At 36.7% G+C, this 22,181-nt stretch overlaps 3 protein-coding genes across 4 annotated transcripts; 2 read left to right on the plus strand and 1 right to left on the minus strand.

Annotated features, from left to right (window-relative positions):
- Positions 1 to 1,030: 1,030 nt before the first annotated feature.
- LOC142974497 (uncharacterized) lies at positions 1,031 to 12,792 on the plus strand. 2 transcript variants are annotated; one of them, XM_076116898.1, is made up of 9 exons: positions 1,032 to 1,369; positions 1,662 to 2,681; positions 4,392 to 5,174; positions 6,453 to 6,610; positions 7,331 to 7,468; positions 7,680 to 7,926; positions 8,022 to 8,296; positions 8,423 to 8,605; positions 9,061 to 12,792. In XM_076116898.1, the coding sequence occupies exons 2-9, from the start codon at positions 1,829 to 1,831 to the stop codon at positions 9,145 to 9,147; spliced, it is 2,724 nt and encodes a 907-aa protein (XP_075973013.1). In that variant the 5' UTR covers positions 1,032 to 1,369; positions 1,662 to 1,828; the 3' UTR covers positions 9,148 to 12,792. The 2 variants fall into 2 exon arrangements, with proteins under 2 accessions (XP_075973012.1, XP_075973013.1); XM_076116897.1 differs by having other exon boundaries at positions 1,031 to 1,369; positions 1,662 to 5,174.
- Positions 12,793 to 14,313: 1,521 nt separating this feature from the next.
- Positions 14,314 to 19,517, minus strand: Capr (Cell cycle associated protein caprin family member). The gene is made up of 4 exons (XM_076116899.1): positions 19,270 to 19,517; positions 17,510 to 17,692; positions 16,893 to 17,059; positions 14,314 to 16,603 (listed from the first exon to the last, which is right to left on the minus strand). The coding sequence occupies exons 1-4, from the start codon at positions 19,390 to 19,392 to the stop codon at positions 15,220 to 15,222; spliced, it is 1,857 nt and encodes a 618-aa protein (XP_075973014.1). The 5' UTR covers positions 19,393 to 19,517; the 3' UTR covers positions 14,314 to 15,219.
- A 503-nt stretch (positions 19,518 to 20,020) lies between these two features.
- On the plus strand, positions 20,021 to 21,277 carry mtSSB (mitochondrial single stranded DNA-binding protein). The gene is made up of 3 exons (XM_076116309.1): positions 20,021 to 20,212; positions 20,612 to 20,690; positions 20,868 to 21,277. The coding sequence occupies exons 1-3, from the start codon at positions 20,195 to 20,197 to the stop codon at positions 21,203 to 21,205; spliced, it is 435 nt and encodes a 144-aa protein (XP_075972424.1). The 5' UTR covers positions 20,021 to 20,194; the 3' UTR covers positions 21,206 to 21,277.
- The last annotated feature ends 904 nt before the right edge of the window (positions 21,278 to 22,181 follow it).

Below are 22,181 nucleotides of genomic sequence, written 5' to 3' on the forward strand. Positions count from 1 at the left end.
ATGAACTAGTCGTTAAAAGCGAGACATGTTTTTACGACCATGATGTCATTCTTGGGAATTTGGGTACGATTACGATAGGCACTTATTTGAAATAACACGTTTAAACTTTGGTTAAAGTGTCAACTATTGTAAGCTACAATAGAACCAAGGAAAGTAGGTACCTACTTAGGCTCGTAAATCATACGTAAATATATTCAATTACAAATTATAATGCGTCCGACCGGATTGTCATAACATGCGTAGTTAGTAACCCAAGTACCCTAAAATTATTTTATAGGTGCCAGATACCTTTTCATACCTAGGAAGTAGGTAGGTACCTACATAAACCTGCTAAAAAAATATAGACGGCCCAACGATCAATAGGTTCAAATCCAAACCACGTGGACAAGAATTAAAAAAAACACACTTAATATTAACTCTTTGCTGTTGTTTTTATTTCGTTATAATACAGTTATGAGTAGGTACTGTTTATAGATTATTGTTTTAGTTAGATATTACCATAACTTACAATACGTACAACGCGTTTTTGTGGGTTAAAGAAACCCTACCTTACCAATGTTGGTACAAAATATTAAAAAGATGTTTGTACCTATTTCTTTTTATCATTTACCTTTACTTTAACATTAAAAATAAAATCCCACTCCACCTGACTCACCAATTTATAATGATTTTTACAAGACCTCCTAGACACACATATTTGCATATTTGTGAAAATATTTATAAACTAAATCATATTTTCTGAAAATAAAAAAATTAACAACTACCTAACTAAACGCAACTTCAAAAGACAAATGGCGCTAAATTCTAAAATAGTTCAGTAAATGTTATTGATCACTATAAATATGAAAAAAGATCATTTATCGCTATTCGAGTACCATTTACTGAAAACGATAAGTTTAACAATAATATTTATTTAATTGTGACAAACGAATATATTATTGTAATATTTAAAAAAATAATAAACCATATATTTTTTACATTCAAACTGTTTTCTAGATGGCGCTGTGTCGCTTGTTTTGTGTGCGGTCGTTCGTTCTTTCGACCGACCGACAGATATTCGACAAGTAAGATGGCGGCGATTAATGTGAAAGGCGAAACGTTGTCGTATTTCTACTTGTAAATAAAGTCATTGCTTTTTTGAAACATTATCGATATTCTAACGACGGCAGAAGATATAACATTGTAAAGTGTAAACTACTAAGTGATTGGTTGTGTACAACTTGAGTCTTGAGTCGCTTTTCATTTCACAATAGACAAAACCCGTCGCAACGAGCACTCGAGGAGTCGAGGCCATATTTATGATGTTATCTGTCGTGTGAGCGTCCTCCGAAACCACATTGATAAATGGTTGTGGAAAACCAAGGCGATGGTATGTATCTTCGCACAAATGCAAACTCTTTTAGGCGTCTCAGTGTGAAATAAGATTTTGTATTGTTCCGTCACTCATTGACGCTTGTATAGGGAAGCGCCAGATTATTTTTATTTCATTTATGTTATTAGATCTTTTTTTGTACATAATATTTTCGGTTTATCGCGCTTGTTTTCAGAATGTTGTTAGTTATTTCATAGTAACAAGGCGCCAGTTCTTATAGGATCATATTATTGTTGTGTTCAAATTCTGTATTGTTTTGATATTTCAAGTCATTCTTATTTCTTTCCAGGAGTGGTTCTTCTGTATGAAGACTTTATAAATTCAACATGAGATCCAGTGTAGTAATAAAGTGGTAGTAACCAAAACAATTGATTGTGTGCTACAAACTATGGATGAAAGTGTGGACTTCTATTGACATATTACATACATTGATACTTAAGCATCACGGAGGTGGTAATGGATCCAGTAGGACCATGGTCAGCATATTCATACAATCGGTTAGCAGGGGTCCAGGCCGGTGCTGCAAGTGGGGATTTTCATCACCACCTAGCAAGTGGTGGTTCTGGATTAGGCAGCCAATCAGTGCCATCTACTACCAGTCAGTTGCTTCTGCAAGCAGCTCACACAACAGCATCTCTAGCTGGACAACTTGGTTCATCAACTGCCTCACCCTTCAATCCTGCAGGATTTCTATCACCACCTGCAGTTGGGTATGATGCAGTGTTTTCACCACTGTTCCATCATGCAAATCCAAAACCTGCACATTACAGTTCTTCTGCCCTGCAAGCACAACATCGACAAGTTATAGCTCAAGCTCAGGCTGCAGTTGCATCAAAACAATCCTCAGTGGAATCAGAACTCTCTTCCCTAAGAGAAAATTATTCACATCAAACACTAGCAGCACAAGGGACATCATTTTTTGACCAGTCTTCAACTCCTGGCAGTACTACAGGATTGAGTTGGCAAGGAAATAACCAACTCCCTAGCCCATTTGGAATTTTACCTCATGAAAGTGTTGTGCCCTCATCTCCGAGTCCAGCAACAACAAAAGCATCAGCCACTTATGAAAATTTTAATGCACATTTTGCTGCTGCACAAACTCTCAATAACCATCTCAACTCACAGATATCCAGTGCTGGTAAACAAACTAATAGGTCAGGATCACCAGCAACTGCACCTAAACAACCAGCTACTTCAACGTCATCAACATTTTTTCAATCTCCTTCTTTTGGAAATCAGACTGATAATTCATATAGTACAAGCAGTGCAAAGAGTGGTCAACTTTCATCACAACAGGATTATGCAGGAAGTAAGTCCTATTCAAGTTCTGCAAGTTCAACTGCTCATTCACAGCAATCGTGTATAGTGTCAACTCCACCTGTAACCTCTTCCTCAACACCTTCCAGCAAAGATTACCGAACATCATCCAGTACCACTTCAAGACCATCAGCTTCCATATATAGTTCTCAGTCCCCAAAACATACTAGTAGTGAAAAATCTTCCCGAACAAATAGTATAAGTAGTTTTGTACCACCTACAGTCAAGCCACCACTAGTACAGACTAAGGCACAAAGTAAAATATATCCAGAATTAACCACTAATGATCAAAGAAAGAGTTGTGATTCAAATGAAAAAGTACAGCCCCAGTCATCTCCAATAAGTTATTCTATAATGGATGCACCTGGAAGATTGAATTACAGTAGTAGTAGTGGAGGTTCATCAAAATCAAATAGGATAAATAATTCCCAGTATTCTGCTTCTCAAAACTCAAGTTTTAGACATTATCAGAGTGGAAACAATATTGAATCAGATTATCATGTGAGAGCAAAAAGTAGTTCTAGTACAGATACCGGATATTCTAGTAGTAGTTCACAAAATGGTCCAGACTGTGGTGTGGTTGTCCCTCGAAGGCAAAGTCCTTCTCAAGCAGCACCACAAACCTCTCCCCTAGATCATGGGTCTAGTCCTGCCTACCCTATGTATCATAGTCCAATGAATTCTATAAATTCTCCTCAGCAACACACTGATCACTATAATAAAGTAAATAGTGCAGCACCGCGATCTCCTCTAGATGCTTCAGTAACAAGATCACCTCAAAACAATCAAGTAGCTTATCCTTCAGTTATAACTAGAGCTTTAGGTCTTGAACAAAATAAAACTTATAATGAAAGTAGATATGAACGAAATCAAACGACTGGGCAAGGTTGTTGGGATAATGATAGACAGGCACCTAGAAAATATTCTAGTAATAGCAGTAGTGCTAGTTATAACAATGGTGGTTTGACTGAAACTAATACTCATAATGAAGAAGCTGTTTCTCAAAATCAATCTTCCAGTAGATCATTAAGCTTGCCTGATAAACAAAATTATTTTGATGGTAGTAATGTAGCTTTACAAGATCTTTCTAGCTGTCGTGGTGATCCTATGAGTATTGTAAAAAACTTACAAAGTTTACAACAAAGTTGTCAATTACAAGATGTTAAGTCCAGTAAAAATCAAACCCCAGTATCTGTTCCTACAATATCAAATAAGATACCTTCGAGAAGAAAGAGTGTAGAAAAACCTGTTCCCCATGCAAATATGAATGAGTTGTCTAATGTAGTTATGGCCGATTATTTAGCAAATAGAATTCCTCCGCCCGCGCATAGTTCAACTAGTAATCAACAACAAAATGGTAGCTATTTTGATTTTGAGAGGTGGAATCTTCCTCCCCCACCTCCCAAAATGTTTCCCGGCACTTCAGCTTTTGGTTCACAAGCTCCCTTACACGCCACAAATTTTGCTAATCAACATCAAGCGCTAGCCATGCCCCATGGACATGCCCTTACTTATTTTCCACCCTTCCATCTAGGCCCCCATCCTGATTTCCAGTCTTCTGTGGAGTTAACACCATTGTCGTCATTTAGCGAGACTCCACCTTCGGCTTCCTCGTCATCTTTTTCGACGCCTGAAACACGTGAAGAGGAACAGCCTAAGGTGGTAGTACCTAATATAGAGGAAGAACTTGGTTTCCTTGCAGAACAACGGGCAAATACTGCATCGACGGTAGCACCCTCTTCACAGCAGCAGAACATTAACAGCACTTCACAAGACGCTACTTCAAAAATAATGGATAAAAAATTTAATGTTCCTGTCACGGGCCCCGGTTCAGGTTTCATGGCTTCTTATTTGAAATTTTTACAAGGGGAGCGTGACACATCTCCTCCACCGGCCGGCAGAGGCGCCAGAAAGTCTACGTGGTCTAGAACTACAAATAACACAACAAATAATAAGCCTTATACACAGAATGATCATAATAAAAGTCAATGTGATACGAATTCGACGCAAAGTGCTAATGGGGCCATGGCGCCGACGAACGTGATAAACTCAGGTATGTCACTAAGTAATCCAGTCATGAGCTCTTCAGCTGGCTTGGGTGCAACAGGCTTGTTGGGTGCTAATCAAATACACGGCGCATCGTCGAATCTTCTTACGTCTCAAACAAAGGAGTTAGACGATCCCCGCTACTATAATTTGAATAAGGATAGAAAACGTAAATATGACGGCAGCGAAGAAGCCACTTACGACGCCGAGGAAGAAGCGAGAAGGCTTAATAAGCCAGTGCTTAATGTGCCTAGTACACCTTTAAATGATAAAGGAAAAAATAAGGGTCGAACAACAATGAATAAGCCGACACCGTCGGCGGTAGTGGCGCCTCAGCCGGCCGCGCCTAAGAAGCCACGACCTCCTGCGCCGCCGCCCGTGACGTCGCTGCAGGCAGCGCCACAGCAACAATATTATTACCAACATCAGCCCGACGAAGGTGCGTTCAATTTATTAGATTTCCACTTAAGAAGTAGAGCGCGATGGTGAAGAGCTAGCCCTGAAGCTTGTATGACAGGAGCAAGCTAACTGCCTTCTAGGCAGGATAACGTGAAAACTTGTTACATTTTAACTGTGATAATGTAAATTTTTATTAGATGAAATCTATGATTATTATTTGTAAATATTTTCTGTAAAAGAAATGTGATGTACCTATCCTAGTAAACGTCGATATTTTTAGGGTTAGCCTGTAACAAGATTTCACTTAATTTGTTGTTAATGACACATTATTAGTGCCATTTTATTGTAAATTTTAGAATTTGTGACTCTTGTCATACTCGCTATTGAAGGGGTGCTACCATTAATAATTCCAAAATTGTGGTATATTTTTTTATGGAATTCATACCAGTGGGTGTCTGTTGTACATATAAAATAATGTATTGTATTTTACAGTATTTGAGATTAGTTAGTACTTACGATAGTGTATGCATATTCTATATAGCTGAAAGTGATTTTATATTGTAAGGGAAATTATTGCATAATACATTGACAGCTATAAGTAAGTACGAGATAATGTATTAGAAGGCCATGTCCTGAACATAAGTTTTTTGTATTTCTATTTAATTGTTATTTGTTTATGCACAACTCTCAATATTTTATGTAAATAATTTTGTATAATAGGAGAAGACATAAAATAAACATGAGTATATTACCGATAATGTGTTAAATAATTTTAATTTGTAATTATTCCTGGTAGCACCCCTCACGTCGCCAAAATAGGGATAACATGTACAGTGCAACAATATCAAATTGTATACAATCGTTTACAAAAGTTAAAGAATATCTTAAGTTTTAAATGAAGTATTGTAATGTGTGTACATGTTATCGCACTGATGAAGGTATTCATCAATTGGCTTTCCTGATCCCTAACCCCTCCTACCAATATCTTTATCATGATATAGCAAAGAAGCATTACATTTGGGCAAAAAAACTTCAAAACGAATAGAAATACAAAATAAGAATAGTTTTGAACTAATATGCCTAATAACACATTTTTGTGAAGTGCGAACAAACTATCGAAACCTACCTGATGCGATTTGATACCAGACCACACTCATCCCTACCACACTGTGGTGTCAGTTGTAGATACCGAATGTTTCGATACTTTGGCCGTAACGATTCATTCGTCTATTCGTACTTAATAATTTCTAGGACATTTCAAGAGTTGAATATCTGGGTCGGGAGGTGTAAATATTTAGCTAGATTTTTCCTAATTTAGTTGCAGCTCATGGGGCTAACATGGGTTATGGGTTGTATGGGACAACAGATAACGACAATAAAGCCAATAGGAACATGCAGCACATCAAATCTCATCAACAAGTCACAAGTAGTGGGCAAATAGACAACACGAGGCCGATTGAAGAAATGCCTTATCAGGTATGAACCTTTTTTTAGATTCTTTATACACTTTAGTTTACACAGCATAAACCTCAAATCCGGAATTTTAGTAGGTTGATCTTATTCCATCAAATTTGAATCTATTGAGCTACTTCTTCGCTAACGAAAAAGCATGATTCTGTTTAATGTTATCCTTTTATTATCTTCTGCTTACGACTATGTCCGTGTGGAAAGATATCTTGGGGTAAAAATATCCTATGCATTTATCCCGGTTATAAACCACCTGTGTGTAATAGTAAAAAAAAATCTTAACGTAGTTAACCATTTTTCTATTGAGCAAGATTTTCTTTTATCACAAAGATTTTATAGTAGGCAGGTTTGTATATTTTCTTATTTAGACTAGTCTCCTCTAGTACCTTTTGGTGGGCACTGAAATCTATGGTATATTTGATACTTTTTGTACTATTTCAAGTAAGAAAAACTGCTATCGCACGATTCCTTACATTTGATTCTATCTAATTGCCTGCGTATTGGGTATAAATAATAATATTTAAATAATCAATTATAACTACTTAAGAAAACAATGTTTTCACTAATATCGCTCATTGATCTTGCTTATCTACTTATAACATTTTTACTTGTTTATAGGTATGTCTGTAGATATTAATGAGCAAATGTGTACAACAAAACTGCCATTACAATAATCAGAAACGATTATTTTTAGTGATTACAGATTAATAATTTGTCAATTTATTTTAGTCAGGAGAGTTCATAGCATTAAAATCAGAATTAAATGAAATGTGGCCAGCTATTTGGAGAGTCGACGGAAAAACTTTACTACAAAAATATGAACCTTTTGAAGAGAGTGGGAAAGTTTTATACCGTAATATTTCAACAGTAAGTATTTAAAATGTAATAATTCATTGTTTTTAGAAAAACTAATTAGTATATTGTATAAATGTTGGGGCTTGTCCGTATAGATCTACTTAATACACTCGGAAAAATGTTTTTAGATTGACGATTGTAATTTCTAATTTGTCTTCGCGATTCACGTTCAATAAATAGGCACCTACTATGTTATAATATCGTCTGTTTTTTTAATTTTCAGTATACCGTATGGAATCCAGAAAATAAAAAGTTATACACTCAAGTCCCCGTAAAAGTGCGGTCGCAGACTCACCTGGAGACGATAGTGGAGCTAGTTAGAAGCGAACTTCCATTCGACGACTGCAGTTTTATCGAGAAGAGAATGCTAGAGACTCAAATGTACCAGGAGAACTTCGAAGTTTATATACAAACATTAATATCGCACGCCCTAGACCCCAATTTTCTAACGGAAATATTTCAAGAACAAGGTAAACGCCGATCACTCGCCGGTGACAAATAATAACGTAAACGCGAATAGAAGCGCCCTCCTTACGGAGACTCACGCGACGTTATCGAATTTCAGACGAATACTTCCTGTCGAACGTGAAGACGGTGGACGAGGTGACGGAGACCATGCGCGCGCGCGTGTCGGGCGGCGCGGCGAGCGGCGGAGGGGCGGGCGCGCGGGCGCTGGACGCCGCGCTGGCCACGTGGCCCGGCCTCAGCGTGGCGGGCGGCAGCGGCGCCTGCCGCGCCTGCGCGCGCGCCGCCGTGGCGCGCCTGCTGCTGTACGGGCAGCCCTACAACCCCGCCACGCTGGAGCCCGTGCAGCCCGACGCGCGCCTCGCCTACGAGAAGGTACAAGGGCCTCGCCCCTCTCTCCTTTAATACTCGGACCGCCTTCCGTATACGTTCGAATTTCGCCTCGGAGACTGCGATGTCGATTCGTTTTCTATAGACTTACGCTTTCGACTGAATTTTCAGGAGTTCCTGGTGTGTGCGACGTGTTGCAGTCGCGTGCAGCTATACTCGCGGATATCGCATCAAAAGTATTTGATGTACTCCGAGTGCAGTAAACGTGTCACCGAGAAGAGAATGCAGAACCCCAGCAAGGACACGACTGTGATTCTTAACGAGCTGTTAGCCGACGAAGTCTGGTTATCGCAGGTTAGACGAGTTTTATTTCCGATAGAAAATAAGTACCTATCTGTCGCATTAGTTTTCCTAATTTTTATCCAAAATCTCAAAAATAAATATTCCTCTTCTTTCGAGGAAAAATAAAAATAAAATCATTAGGTAGGTACACAAGTATTCTATTAGTTAAGTTTTTAGGGATCCAAAATCGATACATCAATTCTTTGTAAAATGCAGAATGCTCAGCATTCTTCCGATGCAGGAGCCAATTTAACAAACTAACTGTTAAAAACTTAGTATACCATGGTATCTGCAATAGTTAAAAGTTATTAAATGTTCCTCGGTAGCGACATCTACGATAACAACTCTCGCGGCCTTACCTCGCAGAGTCGAATACTAACCCACCGGGTTATGAGAGCGAAAATTGCCGCATAGTTTTGCAGTTGAAACTTGCAGGTGATTACTATAACGTGTGCGCTTGTCCGCAGCTGTTCCGCGACGTGCGCCACTCGTGGGCCGAGGCGGAGTCGTGGGAGCGCAAGCTGCGCCACGCCATGGCGCGCCAGATGATCTAGTGCCCCGCACACCCGCCACCCGCGCGACCCGCCCGCAGGCGCTGTGCCAGCCTTTAGCTAATATTTTATAAGGACGATATTTTTATTTCGATTTTATACAAGAAGAAACGTGCTGTATGTATGTAATTGTTTTTGTACTTTACTATATATTTTCTAGCATTTAATATTACGAAATCTGGGACAGGATCTATTTGTAGTTTAAATTGAACCTCGAGCGTGATGATATTCGTTTAAAGATGTTTCGATCGTTTTATTATTGGCTGTTACTTAGTGGTTGTAAAACCGGTGCCATTTTTTATCCCTTAAATGTACGCAAATTACGCTGCTTTTCTGTTTAGGTACATTTTGTAGCGAATTCATAATTACTTGATGATTACCCCGATTCTCTTCAGGATCACTTCTTTAGACCGAACCGAATAAGATTAATCCACGCCTTTTAAAATTGATATTTTCATTTCGTAATATACGTTATTGCAAACTGCATGCTAATATCTAATACACCAGAACAGACCGTACAATAATTACTAATGTTTGAAAAGGTACAAAGAAGTGACACCTCAAGAGTTTGGGGTTATTTTTTGAGCCTGTCGTTGTAACTAACAGTTTCATATTGAAGGCGGCCTTTGATGATTGACATATCAGTTGCAGTATTAAACGAAAATGATTGTAAGCAATTGATTTAACTTATTTCTGTAAGAAACAACAGCAATATTTATTTATTATTTCTACAAGTTCCATTTTCCTTATGACTAGCAACTAATATTGTAATGGAAACGCGAGCCTAGCTTGTAATGCTGTGATAGAATCTAAGTTAATGGTTTTGTTTTTTGGAACTAGTACTCAGAGTGTGGCTTGCGTCGCTCTATTTTCAGCAATTTTCACAGAGCCAATTCGGGACCACGAAATACTTTGTTTCAATCAATTGGAAATATGTGAAACCAGATAAAAATTTAAAAAATTGCAACCTTTATTGATAAACAATAACATTTAAACGAGGTCGACTAATCTTTTGTATGAAGCCATGTAGTTTTTGTTTCCTCATATTTATCCCAAAGGCTACAAAACTACTGTATTATTATTAAGTACAAACAAGTGAACTAGTGCGGCTTCGGTCTCGCTTAATTATTACACTGATTACTCAACTCCCATCAGTTATAGCTGCATATTATTATAAAGCCTTTTTCGTGAGTGTTGGGTTCATACACAATAATATTATTAAATCACTGTCCCTCCGCTCCGGTAAATCATAACGTGTTAGTTTACCTTCGTGTATAGATATCGCCAAACAAGTTGAACATAAATTACTGTATAATAATGTAAATGCAAGCACCGAATACCTAGTGCTATATCATCTCGGAGAAAAATCGTCACCTTTCGTGAGGTTACGATCTGATTTTCTGTGAAACCAGTCTTAAACACTGAACATTGTTTAAACATCATTATAACGGCTCGGATGTTAACTAATCGTTTTAAAAATATATGTTGAATAAGTTCTTAAAGGGCACACTTTGTTATATTGTTTTATTTAAAGGCCGTCAACATATTCGAAATTCTGTTACTCAAACTAATTTAATATGTATTTCATCTAATTTTATTTCTTACATGAATAAAAAAATGAGCCACTGACTCCTTATGTTGGACGCTGGACTGTATTTTTTAATCGGTACACTTTGATTAAGGTCTAAACGTGCCGGTTTTTGCCATACAACCGATTCACTGTCATTTATAGAGAGTGTACTTGGAACTATGAAGATCGGGAGAACGATCTAAATCGTAGAATCTGTTAAAAAGAGACTGTAAGCAATAACAATTCTTAAGCCTTTTATAAATGGCGCTAGTGTAGCAAAAAGTATTTTGTAACTTACTTGATGCTAACAAAGTGCTTAGCAAAGTTGACAGAGAAGTGCCCTAAGTTGATAAATATCTACGTGTTGTGCTAGCGCTTCCCCAATTTACTTACAATTTACATATTTTACCTGGAAAGAATAAAGTAGTCAAGTTGGTCAGTATAGTCAGAGTTGCCACTTTAATAATATTGCAGCAATAATATTTGAGGCACAAGCACACATTACATTTTTATTTAAAATGTTGACTTTTAAAAACAACACACAGGCAACACAGCATTTTATGTAAACATAGTTTCCCGTACACACTCTCCAAATCGGCGCGAGAAAATGATAAATAAAATCAGTCTTTGTTAATCTTGGTTCAGTCATAATACAGTTTATACAGGTTATTGAAGCAGGCTCGATACAATCGATATATTTGCGAAAATGACGATCCCTTTGTATTAACGAAATATCATTATTGATTTGTGATATCTATAATTTTAGGGCCTAATATTATTGTAACTATTGGTAAAGTATTATGTTTTTTTTATACCTCTCCTTTAGAGCCACTTCACACTAACTTTTGTTCAGCGAATACGTTCAATGTACATAAGCGCAGCGCAGATGATGCACGTTGGCGTCGCGATATCTTGCGGCTTAGACGTCACACAATACAATCTTTATTTAACTGCAAAAGAAACGTCGTGCCGCGGCGTCTGCGCTGCGCATGCGTTCATTGAATGCCTTCGCTGGACAAACGGTTCTGTGAAGGGGCTCATAATTAAACCGCAACCTGTAAATGTGTTAATTGAGATACAAATTATCCTATAACATCCCGATAGAGTTTATTTATTAAAAAGAATAACGCGCATTTTAGTGATTTTTCCGCGTTTTTCTAATACGTTTTAAATTATCTTTTTTTTCGTTGAATCGATCACAAAAGCATACATACACAAGTTCAAGGTTATTAATATTTATGGTTTAAACATTAAGACAGGCTGTATACATGCTGTTTATAATAATTTATTACTGTAACATATAACTTGTTTTGTGCAATAACAGAAAATATGCGCCGTTGAAAATCCTATCTTAATCATCATGTATACAGCACGGCCAGATCTGACTTCCATAATACTTCCTAAAATATTATATACATATATGTGTTACTTTCTGTTGTAATTCAGTGAAATTTCTATTGTGTGAAAGGAATGCCAATCAGTTTCAATACGTTATTTTCTAAGAAGTATATGAAAATCACAAAAAGGGTATTGTGCAGATTGTACAAATTGTATAACTGAAATACTTCCAACTACAGTCTCGATGATCTCACCCTCCATTATCTTTAAGGGGCTATTGTTGACAATATTATATTCAGCTTCGGTAATCAACAGTTGTGATGTTCCAATTTGAAGTTACACATTCCTGGAGCGACATAAATTCAATGTAAAAAATACCTTATATTTTAAGTAATTTCGGCACGACAGGTGTTATCTGCCCTATAATAATTGATAAATGAACAAAATGTGACGATATTATATTTCTATTTTAAATATAAGTACACTATGAAAAGATATTTTGTATAATTGCTTTAGGTTGTATAGGTTTTTAATAATACAACTACGCGACAGTAGTTGTACTGTAGTTATGTATGTAGCATTGTAAAAATAACAATTTCTGTCTGGTAATTAAAGTTAAAGAGAACTTTATTTATTTTGTTCAGATTGGACAGGTATAGGTCTATTTGTTTTAAAACCATTTCTTACTATAAGACAAAACGGCAATTTTATCGAATAAAACCTATTACTAGCTAGACAAACTCTTGTTTTCTTTTTATAACACAACAACAGTGCGACAATTTGAAAAAATGTAGTAGGTACTTACATTGAGAGCCAGTTTTATGGCATATAAGTGTTGGATAACATATTCGATAGTGACAGACAGCCAATGTACGTCAGTCTGTCAATGTTCCTATTGATAAGTTAATCGATACTCATACAGAAGTGGTGAAACCATCATATTTTAAGATTGATATTATTATTAATGCAAAGATTACGTTTTCAATTATATAGATATCAATATGAAGTGAATTTATGTGCCACCATATAATTATAAGTAATAATGAAAACCGTTTCCAATCCGCCTGAAAGTCAATGTTTACATCGTCAACTTACGTTCGTGACTTATTTCGGATAAGATTCATAGCACACTTATCAACTCTGAAAAAGATAGCACCAGCTGGAATCCAATGCTTGCAAGATGTCTTTTATAGCAATAGCTTTAGATGGGAATAGAATATTATAGGAGTTAACGAAGAAACAGGCGTAAGCGCGGATACTACGGATGACCACGCACCACACCACAGGACGAGCTTGCTCCAAGCTTGATGATTATATCCGTTACTACCACGTATATAATACGTGTACTAGAGTTTTACAGGAGTTTCATTCGTAATACTGAACGGCTCAAGTAGAAACGATTATGAAACGTTTCCGAGTTGATGATGTGCTTTGACCCTTAACCATACAGATGGAGACGCGCGGAGCAGGCTTCCCGGATAGTTCTTATTGTTAATGGTCTTATTTTAGTACTAGCTGACCCGCGCAACTTCGCTTGCGTCACATAAGAGAGAATGGGTCAGAATTTTCCACGTTTTTGTAACACCTTTTTACTGTTACTCTGCTCCTATTGGTCGTAGCGTGGTGATACAAAATATGTTTTTTTTTTTCACGAAAAATATTCTCTTAATATTATATGTAACGAAGTTGCGCTAAGGCATATCCGTCATTAAAACAGTTGCCATGACAACGGAATTTTGTTAATTCAATGTCATTATAATATTGATTATTCGCGACTTCGTTCGCCACCTGAATTTTCCCGGGAAATGCGTCATTTTCCCGGGATAAAAAGTAGCCTATGTCCTTTCTCGAGTATCAAAATATCTCCATACCAAATTTCATGCAAATTGGTTCAGTAGTTTAGGCGTGATTAAGTAGCAGACAGACAGACAGAGTTACTTTCGCATTTATAATATTATAGTATGGATTCTTATTTCGACGTAGTTTTTTTAGTCCAATAATTCCAAACAATTCTTGGGTGCGGAGTCTGGAGCCCGCTCTTGGCCAGCAGTGGGGCAAATGGCATTATTTTTACGAGCCAGGTAGTGCAATAAGAATTAAGTAATAGGAACCTATATAAAATTTACTTAATACGAGTGAAGGTCCTATATTTTGTATGTGTAATTAAATTATGCTAAGTATACCAAAAGTAGCATGAGCAAATCTTAAACTTGCCGATACAATATTATGGTATAGAATTAGGAGAAAATAACACAAACATGTAATTTTTATAGAATACTTTTAATTTGCTTGCACACAGCCTCTATTGAGAACAATGTAAAGGAATATGTAAAAAAGCCGGGACAAGACAAACAAAAATAATTTAGGGCACATAATGAAGTTACATCTGATCAATTGAACGGTAACAACTCTATCTGCGCGATAAATAATTACAAGCAGAACGGAATAGAGTCATTCACGTAGTTTAATCAAAACATACTTCCATTGTTTCATACATACATATACATACATAATTAATGTGATATGGCCAGTTCAGTATTTGAATCATAAAATGTCAACAGGAATAACACATACACTGATATAGGTATTTTCCTTTCAATTCCAATATAATTAAAACAAACCTAAAAAAAGTCGCGCAGTAATAGTAGCAAAAAATATTTCAGATGAATGCTTCGTAAATAAATGGTTCATGAGAAACAAAGATTCATAGAACATCTTAACTCATCTATAATTACTATTTTAAACCAACTGTATTAAAAGTACAAAGATCAATGTGTTTTGGAAAGAGGTCTTTTAATGTGTGCACGTCTCCTGTACTTAAATTATCACGAGGACGAGGCACGCACGAGGTACTGAGCGACAGACGGCGGCCCGCTCTCGCACCGCGTCACTAACATAACTTATACAAGAATCTAGAATTACGTAAGTTATAATAATTGCATATATCATACATCTAAACTCAAGTAACTTATTTTTTATTCAGTTTCAATATTTTACTTTTTTTTTATACTTTTTTATATTTTTACCATAATCTCTCGTTTGTTAACCACAGCGCGTTGTTGCCGGTGAAATCTGCCTTTCACGAATGAATTTGTCCGTCACAATAATACATTATTTTATCGTGGTGATGCCGTAGAAATGCGGCACACCTTCGAGATCCATATTAACTATTCAACGTTTTCTGGTTTGCGGCTGTATTGTTGCGGACGCGGCGGTCGAGTCGCGCCGCGAGCTCCACCGCGCGGACCTCCTCTGCCGCGACCCTTAAAGCCACCTTGGTAGTTCTGGTTATCATTGTATCTGTCACGACCGCCATTCTCATTTTGTTGGTGGCTGTCACCGGTATCTCCGTTCCCATAATAACCGTCGCGATCATCACCACCGCGGCTTTGGTATCCATCCTTGTGTCTGTTTTGATATCCATCATACTGCCTGTTTTGGTAGCCATCTTTTCCAGATCTACCCTGATATTCGCCAGGGTGTCTGCCACGATACCCCTCGTTGCCTTGTCTGTTCTGGAAAGCACCGCGTCCCCGGTGTCCATTGGGTGCACCTCTGCCACTGCCGCCGCCTACGCGACCACCGTATCGTCTGTATCTGGCTTGGCCATCGCCCTGACCGTGAATTTTCCGTTCGCCGCCCTCATCGCGGTCGGGGCTTCCGCTCTCCTTGTTCTCATCCTCGTGCTTTTCGTCGGCGGGTGAAGCTACCGGCCGATCTTCGACCTGATGAGGAGCAGCGGATAGTGGAATAGTTGGTACGGGCTGCGGAGCGGGCGGTGGCACTGCCTGCATCGGCGCCACGGGCTGCAGCCCAGAGACGTGCGGATGCGCCGCGGGCACGGCTTGCAAAGGCACGGCGGCCGGTTGATAGCCAGCATGCTCCGGGTGCGGAGGGAAGTGCGGTTGAGGCGGCATTGGCAGAGTTCCCGGCTCCGCTACACGACCACCGGGTAACTGTACGAAGTGCTGGTTTGTAAAAGTTTGAGTGGGGATAGGTGCTGGTGGTGAAGGTTGGTTTGGAATGGGTGGCGGTTGAGGCGTGCCGACAGGGCTATCGATCTCAGACTCTTGAAGGAAGAAGAAGTTCTGGGAGCCTATAACCTCGGCTATGGGTCTCTGTTGTGGGTATTGCTGTGCGAAGTACGCGTGCTCAACTTCCTGAAGTGTTATGGGAGGAAGAGGCCTGAGCGGATAAGCAGGAGCGGGCACAACGGTGGGTGCTGGTGGGACAGGCAGGGCGGCAGGCGCGTACGCGGCGGCCACTTCTGGCTCTACTTCATTGTCAATGACTTCTACGGGCTCCACTTCAGAAATCGGGATATGAGTCTCTTCAATTTCCGCCGGTATAGCATTTAGTGAACGATCGAAGTAGCCACTGTCATGAACGGCGCTCACGATCTCTTTTATGTGAGTATAAGTAGTTCCCAATATTTCCTTAGGCTTGCCATCAATTATTGCATACAAGTGCTCAGCTGCTTTTGTAGTGTGAATATGGAAACCAGGTTGACCTTCCTCATTCAGCTCATGCTTGGGAGTCACTTCAGGGTACCTGTAAATTAATGTCAGAATAAGGATGTTATACAGAATTATCATATTTGTTATGCTGCTCAGAAACTACCAGTTATTAACAAATTTTATTTGCATAGAATAGCCAATACACTCGTATCATCACAGCCAGCATTAAGTTACTATGTTAACAATGAATTAATATATTGTGCAAACGAATAAAATTTTAACATTTTTGTGACTATTTCTGGTCTAAAATTTGTTATTCGAAATCAATAAATAATTATCTCATACTTATATGAAGATGCCTGATTCAAACATTTTATACTTACACATCATCCAAAATTTTGAGATCTGCTTCAGTAAGTTTAACTGCACCATTTGTTCCATTGAGAAAATCATTTCTAGCTTCAGCACTACCCATTTGATTCAGACAGTCCAAAATAAGTAACACCTCGCGTATTTTGTTAGTTTCAGCTGCATAGCGCACCCAGGCTTCCTGTGTACAAAAGTTGTGTAAGCTCTAGTTGTATATAGTGCATGTTATGTTATATGAATATATTCCTTGCTCTACAAAGATATGTTATATAAAAGTAATAGTTTCATAAACTTACTTAGTTACTTCTAACAAGTATATAAATATGTATTCTACTATAATAATTAATCTGTGTCTAATGAAGGGACTCTTTTCAACATACAATGTCAGCTTGTTTTGGCTTGCTCAAATCTATAATATCTGACATGTATGACATCCCTTCAATGAAAGACTAAATGTTCTGTGATTAAAGTTGAAAATCCTCAAACCAGCCTTTTCTCCAAAAAATATTTTGTAATTTTTTTATTTTGTTAGACATTGAAATTTGAAAAAAATTCAAATCAAATCCATACTTATATTATAAATGTGAAAGTAACTCTGTCTGTCTGTTACTCAAACACGCAATGTATTTACCTTTTTGGCTTGTTTTTTAGCCTCACGCTCAGCAGAGGTGGCAATAGCTGTAACTTGTTTTGATAAGTCTCTGGCGAACTCCAAAGTTTGGGCAACTTCATCATACTTAGCTACAGCTACTTTTTGATCAGTGTTTAATTCTCTTCCAGCTTTTTGCAAGTCTCGGTATGATGTCAGCTTGCTCTAAAATAATAATTTTCATTAAAAATAAGGTGCTTATGTATAGTTAAAAATACAGTGATAGCTAAATTGTATAAGTTGTTGACCTCTCATGTAAGAGTTCAATGGTTTAAACCTGAGGTAACACACCAATGAAGTTATATGTATCTTTTAGAAATAATTATCACTTGCTCAAACGGTAAAGGAAATCATTGTGATGAAACCTTGCATGCCTAAACATTGTTTAACACATTTCTTGAGGGCATGCAAATAAAAGTTTGCAACCCTCTTTTGCACCAGCAAGGAGGATTCAAGGCCTAACTCCTCTTTCGTTTAAGAGGTAAAAAATTTATAGTTAACTATTTAAACTGATGCTACTTGTACTATAGATGAGTATTATATACCTTTAAACACTAATCCATTAGACATATCGATAGTAATTAGATATTCACAATGTTACTCAATAAACCATAAAATTAATATTTGAAGAAGTTGTTCTTCCTTTAGCCTAGGTCTTAATAACAAATTACTTATTTAAGAATTGATCAATTGAATTATCAATTGAAATCTATTTGAATTGTGCTGGAACTAAACATGTTATAACTTTCAGACACATTTTAATGACCAATCATAAAAAAGAAATTGCTAACTAAGTAATCACTGACATATTATTGTGTACATTATATTGTATATCATCACCAGCAAGTTAATCTATAATTCCATTCATATTTAGAACTAGTGAATATTAAACTCATCTTGTTTGTGGCAGTATACTTATTAAATATAAATGTATTAAATATAGGGGGATTTCATATTAGGCCAGCATTAATTTCATTCAACAAAAAATATAGATATTGATTGCTAGACATGTAAAGTTAGCAATATGTTGGGTTCATTGAAAATAACAGACAATATATGATTATTTTGTTTATTTAAATATTTATAAACATACATACTTATACCTTAGAGATATACTTGGACTACGGTCAAATATTAAATTGGAAAAATGAAATAGCTACATATATTCTACTTACAAAAATAATTATTGTATTCCATTAAAGTCTCAATGAAAAAACATTTATAGTAATCCTAATATTATGCCTTTAGTAAATGAAGTAAACATATTACAAAATGTTTAAACAGTGTTCCTATCATTTGAAGTAGGTAATACATGAATATTTCTAACTTCAAGTACAACCCAGTACACTAAACAAGTGCTAGGCGTATTGTTTTCTTCTCGCATAATGTTATAACGATAAATAACAATATATTATAGACCTAGCCGTAAAAGTATAAGCCCTCGAAAGTTACGAATATACAAACAAGTTTACGAGAAATAGACAATATCGTTAAATAGTAATTTTCGGACAAAAACCCAAATTAAGTTTTGGGCGTCATGGTACTGTATCGTCAACATTCCATGAGCACATGTGTGAAAATGGCGTCAAGTCTGCGGCACTTTTGTAACGTTTGGAACTTTTCGAGAAATACTTGAATTTGTTGATTTTTACGTAAACAGAGCGTACAGTTCCTTTAGCTTTGCGGAAAGCGTAGTCTACTATAAATTTAGCATTGTTTCAGTTAACTAGCATTGCACTTACCTTTCTTTTCTCCAAATTACGGATTTTGTGTTCAATAATCGTCATAATCTGTCGTATTGGTGAGTTATCCATAGCCTCTGAAGAGGCTGGTTTTTCGGACTTCGCATTCGCAGCTGAAGGCATCCTTCACAGGCAACAACTCTTCCCGGATTGCGTATGGTGGTGGTTGAAGAGATAGAGATAGAATTTTCTATCTATCTTTATAACCACAAAACAACTGTCATTCGGAGATGAACAACGCAAGTCGTAAACGCCAATTTTTTTTATTCTAGTGGTAGCATTGGGGAAATATTTCATTGTGGTAACATTTTTATGGCAGTTGATTTGCCAACGAAAGACGACTCCCTAAAACAGCGGCAAATTAAAAAAATACAATTACACACTCACAGTCAGGAAAGATACCTAGGCGAATACCTGAGGTCAAAAATAGTTCTTATGATTCCTGAGAAACAGTCTGGAGTAGGCATCCTTCAGCGCACTCAGAGTGCTTAAGCAGTCTTTGCACATCGCTTGCGCTCATCTTTTGTACTTTATTACTTTATTGAGCATCTGGTCGTTAATAAATAAATAGCTTACTCAAGTTAATACACTTATTTGTAAAATTATACAGATATATAAATGATTATAAAATTCGATAGATGTAACTTTTATAAGAATTTAAGAAAAACAAAGTTTATGTAACCCACTTGCAGAAAAATTTGCTAATAGTGTCAAATAAGTGGGTCCACCGCAAAGTCTGGCGCCAAAAAACTCTATCAAGTGTCAAATACCCTAAAATGAGTAAAATGTCAAAATAGTAGTTTGAGTTGAGGTTATGTTAAAATTTCAGTGCTGGTGTTATTATTATCTACTGCTTAAGTAACTCCTGTTTTGTTTATAAAAACATAAAGAAATCGAGAATCCGAGTTTTTTGCTTACCGTTACCATGTTTACTTCATTACGGGTAAGTGCTCTACGATCTTAATATTATTGTCGGTGTTCTATGCCGGTAACACTTAACTTTAATTACCTATTCACGTCTACTACTAGCTCTGATTATTAGTAAATTCGTTGGTAATTAGAAATGTAGATTTTTATGATATTAAAATTATGCATAGCTGCCCTATTCAATTTAGACTACTAGCAAGTAAGTTTCTGATTTCTTACACCGTTCTCCGCAACACCATTGTCTCCTTAGTACCAGATTTCAAATAATTTAAGATTTTAAATTATAAGAACAAGGTAGGTACACATATAATTAAACTTTCAGTTCATAATTTTATTTGATATTTACTAAGTTTTGCAAGTCAAACAAATCTTAGTAATAATAGTCAATTTCTTCACATGAGTATATTATTTACAGGTTCCAAATGTGATGCGCCATGCCATGGGCCAACTTCGTTTGACAACAGTTAGATATGAGTCTCAAAAACATGAAAAAAGTAAGTAAAAAAATCCTTATTGCAAAAAATATAATATATCATTATATTTTTTGCAATAAGGATTTTCATAACATATAATATAGTGTCAAAGATCCTTGTTTTGATGGAATCCTAAATATTGTAAACAACAACAAAATAATATTAATATTTAATATTACTCATATACCTATGTTTCAGCTATAAATCAGGTGACATTACTAGGCAGAGTGGGTGCAGACCCACAGAAGCGGGGCTCTGCAGAACATCCTGTCATAAACTTCCCGGTGGCCACACATTTTAGTTATAAGTATGAATCTGGGGATATTCTTCAAAGAACTGACTGGCATAGAGTTAGCATTTTTAAACCTGGTCTTAGAGATACCATTTACAAATACTTAAAGAAAGGACAAAGAGTTTATGTCACAGGGAAATTGTCATATGGAGAAGTTAAAATGGATGATGGTCAAGTCAGAACTGCATCAACAATTATTGCCGATGATGTAATATTCTTCCAAAGCACACCACCTACAGAGTGAAAAATGTATTTAGATTATAAGGTTAAAACTGTGAATAGGTTACTTATGTTATAGTATATCAATAGTCTTGTATGCTTTGTTTTATTTTTATATGGCTCCTACATCTAAAATTATTTCAGTTGATCACTTACTTTCAGATGAATTCACTTTTACACTAGTTTTCCAAGTGATGCAGGTGTCACGCGCGGCACTGTCGACTCGGTTGGGTAAAGAATGTTGTCCAAGTCTAACCTACTCATTTAGAAACAAAGAACTTCAAACTAATAGATTATGATTTCGGATATTTACCTACCTAAATGCGAAGCGATGGAAACAATCTTTTCCACCATTATCTCAAATCGAGATATATGAACGCGTTCAATGCCCAAAACTCCGCATCCGTATATGCAGTAATTCCCTCAATTTTAGAACTTTACTAGATACTAGATTTTAGTTTTGATCCTTGGTCATACTTACGTAATCACAAAATTTCAAATGAGGTGATGAATTTAATTACGGCATTCTTTAAGTACAAAGAAGGTACGCGAAAACAAGAGAAACTACAGTTTTACATAGGATTCTCAACTCGTTGAATTATAAGAAATAGAATAGTCCAGGTATCTTTGTGTAATAAAGTAGATTACCTACTCTCTTAATTTTTTCTGTATGTGTCTATTTCTTAAATCTATGAAATCTTCGGATACGTTATTCAAGCATAAAAGCTCGTTTATCAGGCTGCAGGCCCGTTAAGCTTTTTCGTGTTCGTGGGAATACTCAATGAAAATATCGCATTGAGCGTTACGCTTCTTTTATAGTTATCTCTGTGTGTGGATACTTGATAATAATGTTCTATTAAATAAATCGCAAAAATATTAGTAGGCATTTATCTTATTGGTAAAAAATAATGATAGCTAGATTCTACTCAGTTCTCACTGGCAACAAATTCATTTCGTCAGTCATATAAACTAGCTTGTAATTTTGATTTTGAAATAATTTC

The sequence above is a fragment of the Anticarsia gemmatalis genome, chromosome 7 (genome assembly GCF_050436995.1).
Source record: "Anticarsia gemmatalis isolate Benzon Research Colony breed Stoneville strain chromosome 7, ilAntGemm2 primary, whole genome shotgun sequence".
Taxonomy (NCBI): domain Eukaryota; kingdom Metazoa; phylum Arthropoda; class Insecta; order Lepidoptera; family Erebidae; genus Anticarsia; species Anticarsia gemmatalis.

What these genes read in the sequence shown, in the direction of transcription:
- LOC142974497 (XM_076116897.1), top strand. Translation starts at nt 1,829, where the DNA reads ATGGATCCAGTAGGACCATGGTCAGCATATTCATACAATCGGTTAGCA. An exon ending in CCAACATCAGCCCGACGAAG is followed by an intron (nt 5,175 to 6,452) that starts GTGCGTTCAATT and finishes TTCCTAATTTAG; the next exon opens with TTGCAGCTCATGGGGCTAAC. An exon ending in TATACCGTAATATTTCAACA is followed by an intron (nt 7,469 to 7,679) that starts GTAAGTATTTAA and finishes TTTAATTTTCAG; the next exon opens with TATACCGTATGGAATCCAGA.
- Capr (XM_076116899.1), bottom strand. Translation starts at nt 19,392, where the DNA reads ATGCCTTCAGCTGCGAATGCGAAGTCCGAAAAACCAGCCTCTTCAGAG. An exon ending in GTAATTTGGAGAAAAGAAAG is followed by an intron (nt 17,693 to 19,269) that starts GTAAGTGCAATG and finishes TTATTATTTTAG; the next exon opens with AGCAAGCTGACATCATACCG. An exon ending in CTCAAAATTTTGGATGATGT is followed by an intron (nt 16,604 to 16,892) that starts GTAAGTATAAAA and finishes ATTAATTTACAG; the next exon opens with GTACCCTGAAGTGACTCCCA.
- mtSSB (XM_076116309.1), top strand. An exon ending in GTCTCAAAAACATGAAAAAA is followed by an intron (nt 20,691 to 20,867) that starts GTAAGTAAAAAA and finishes CCTATGTTTCAG; the next exon opens with CTATAAATCAGGTGACATTA.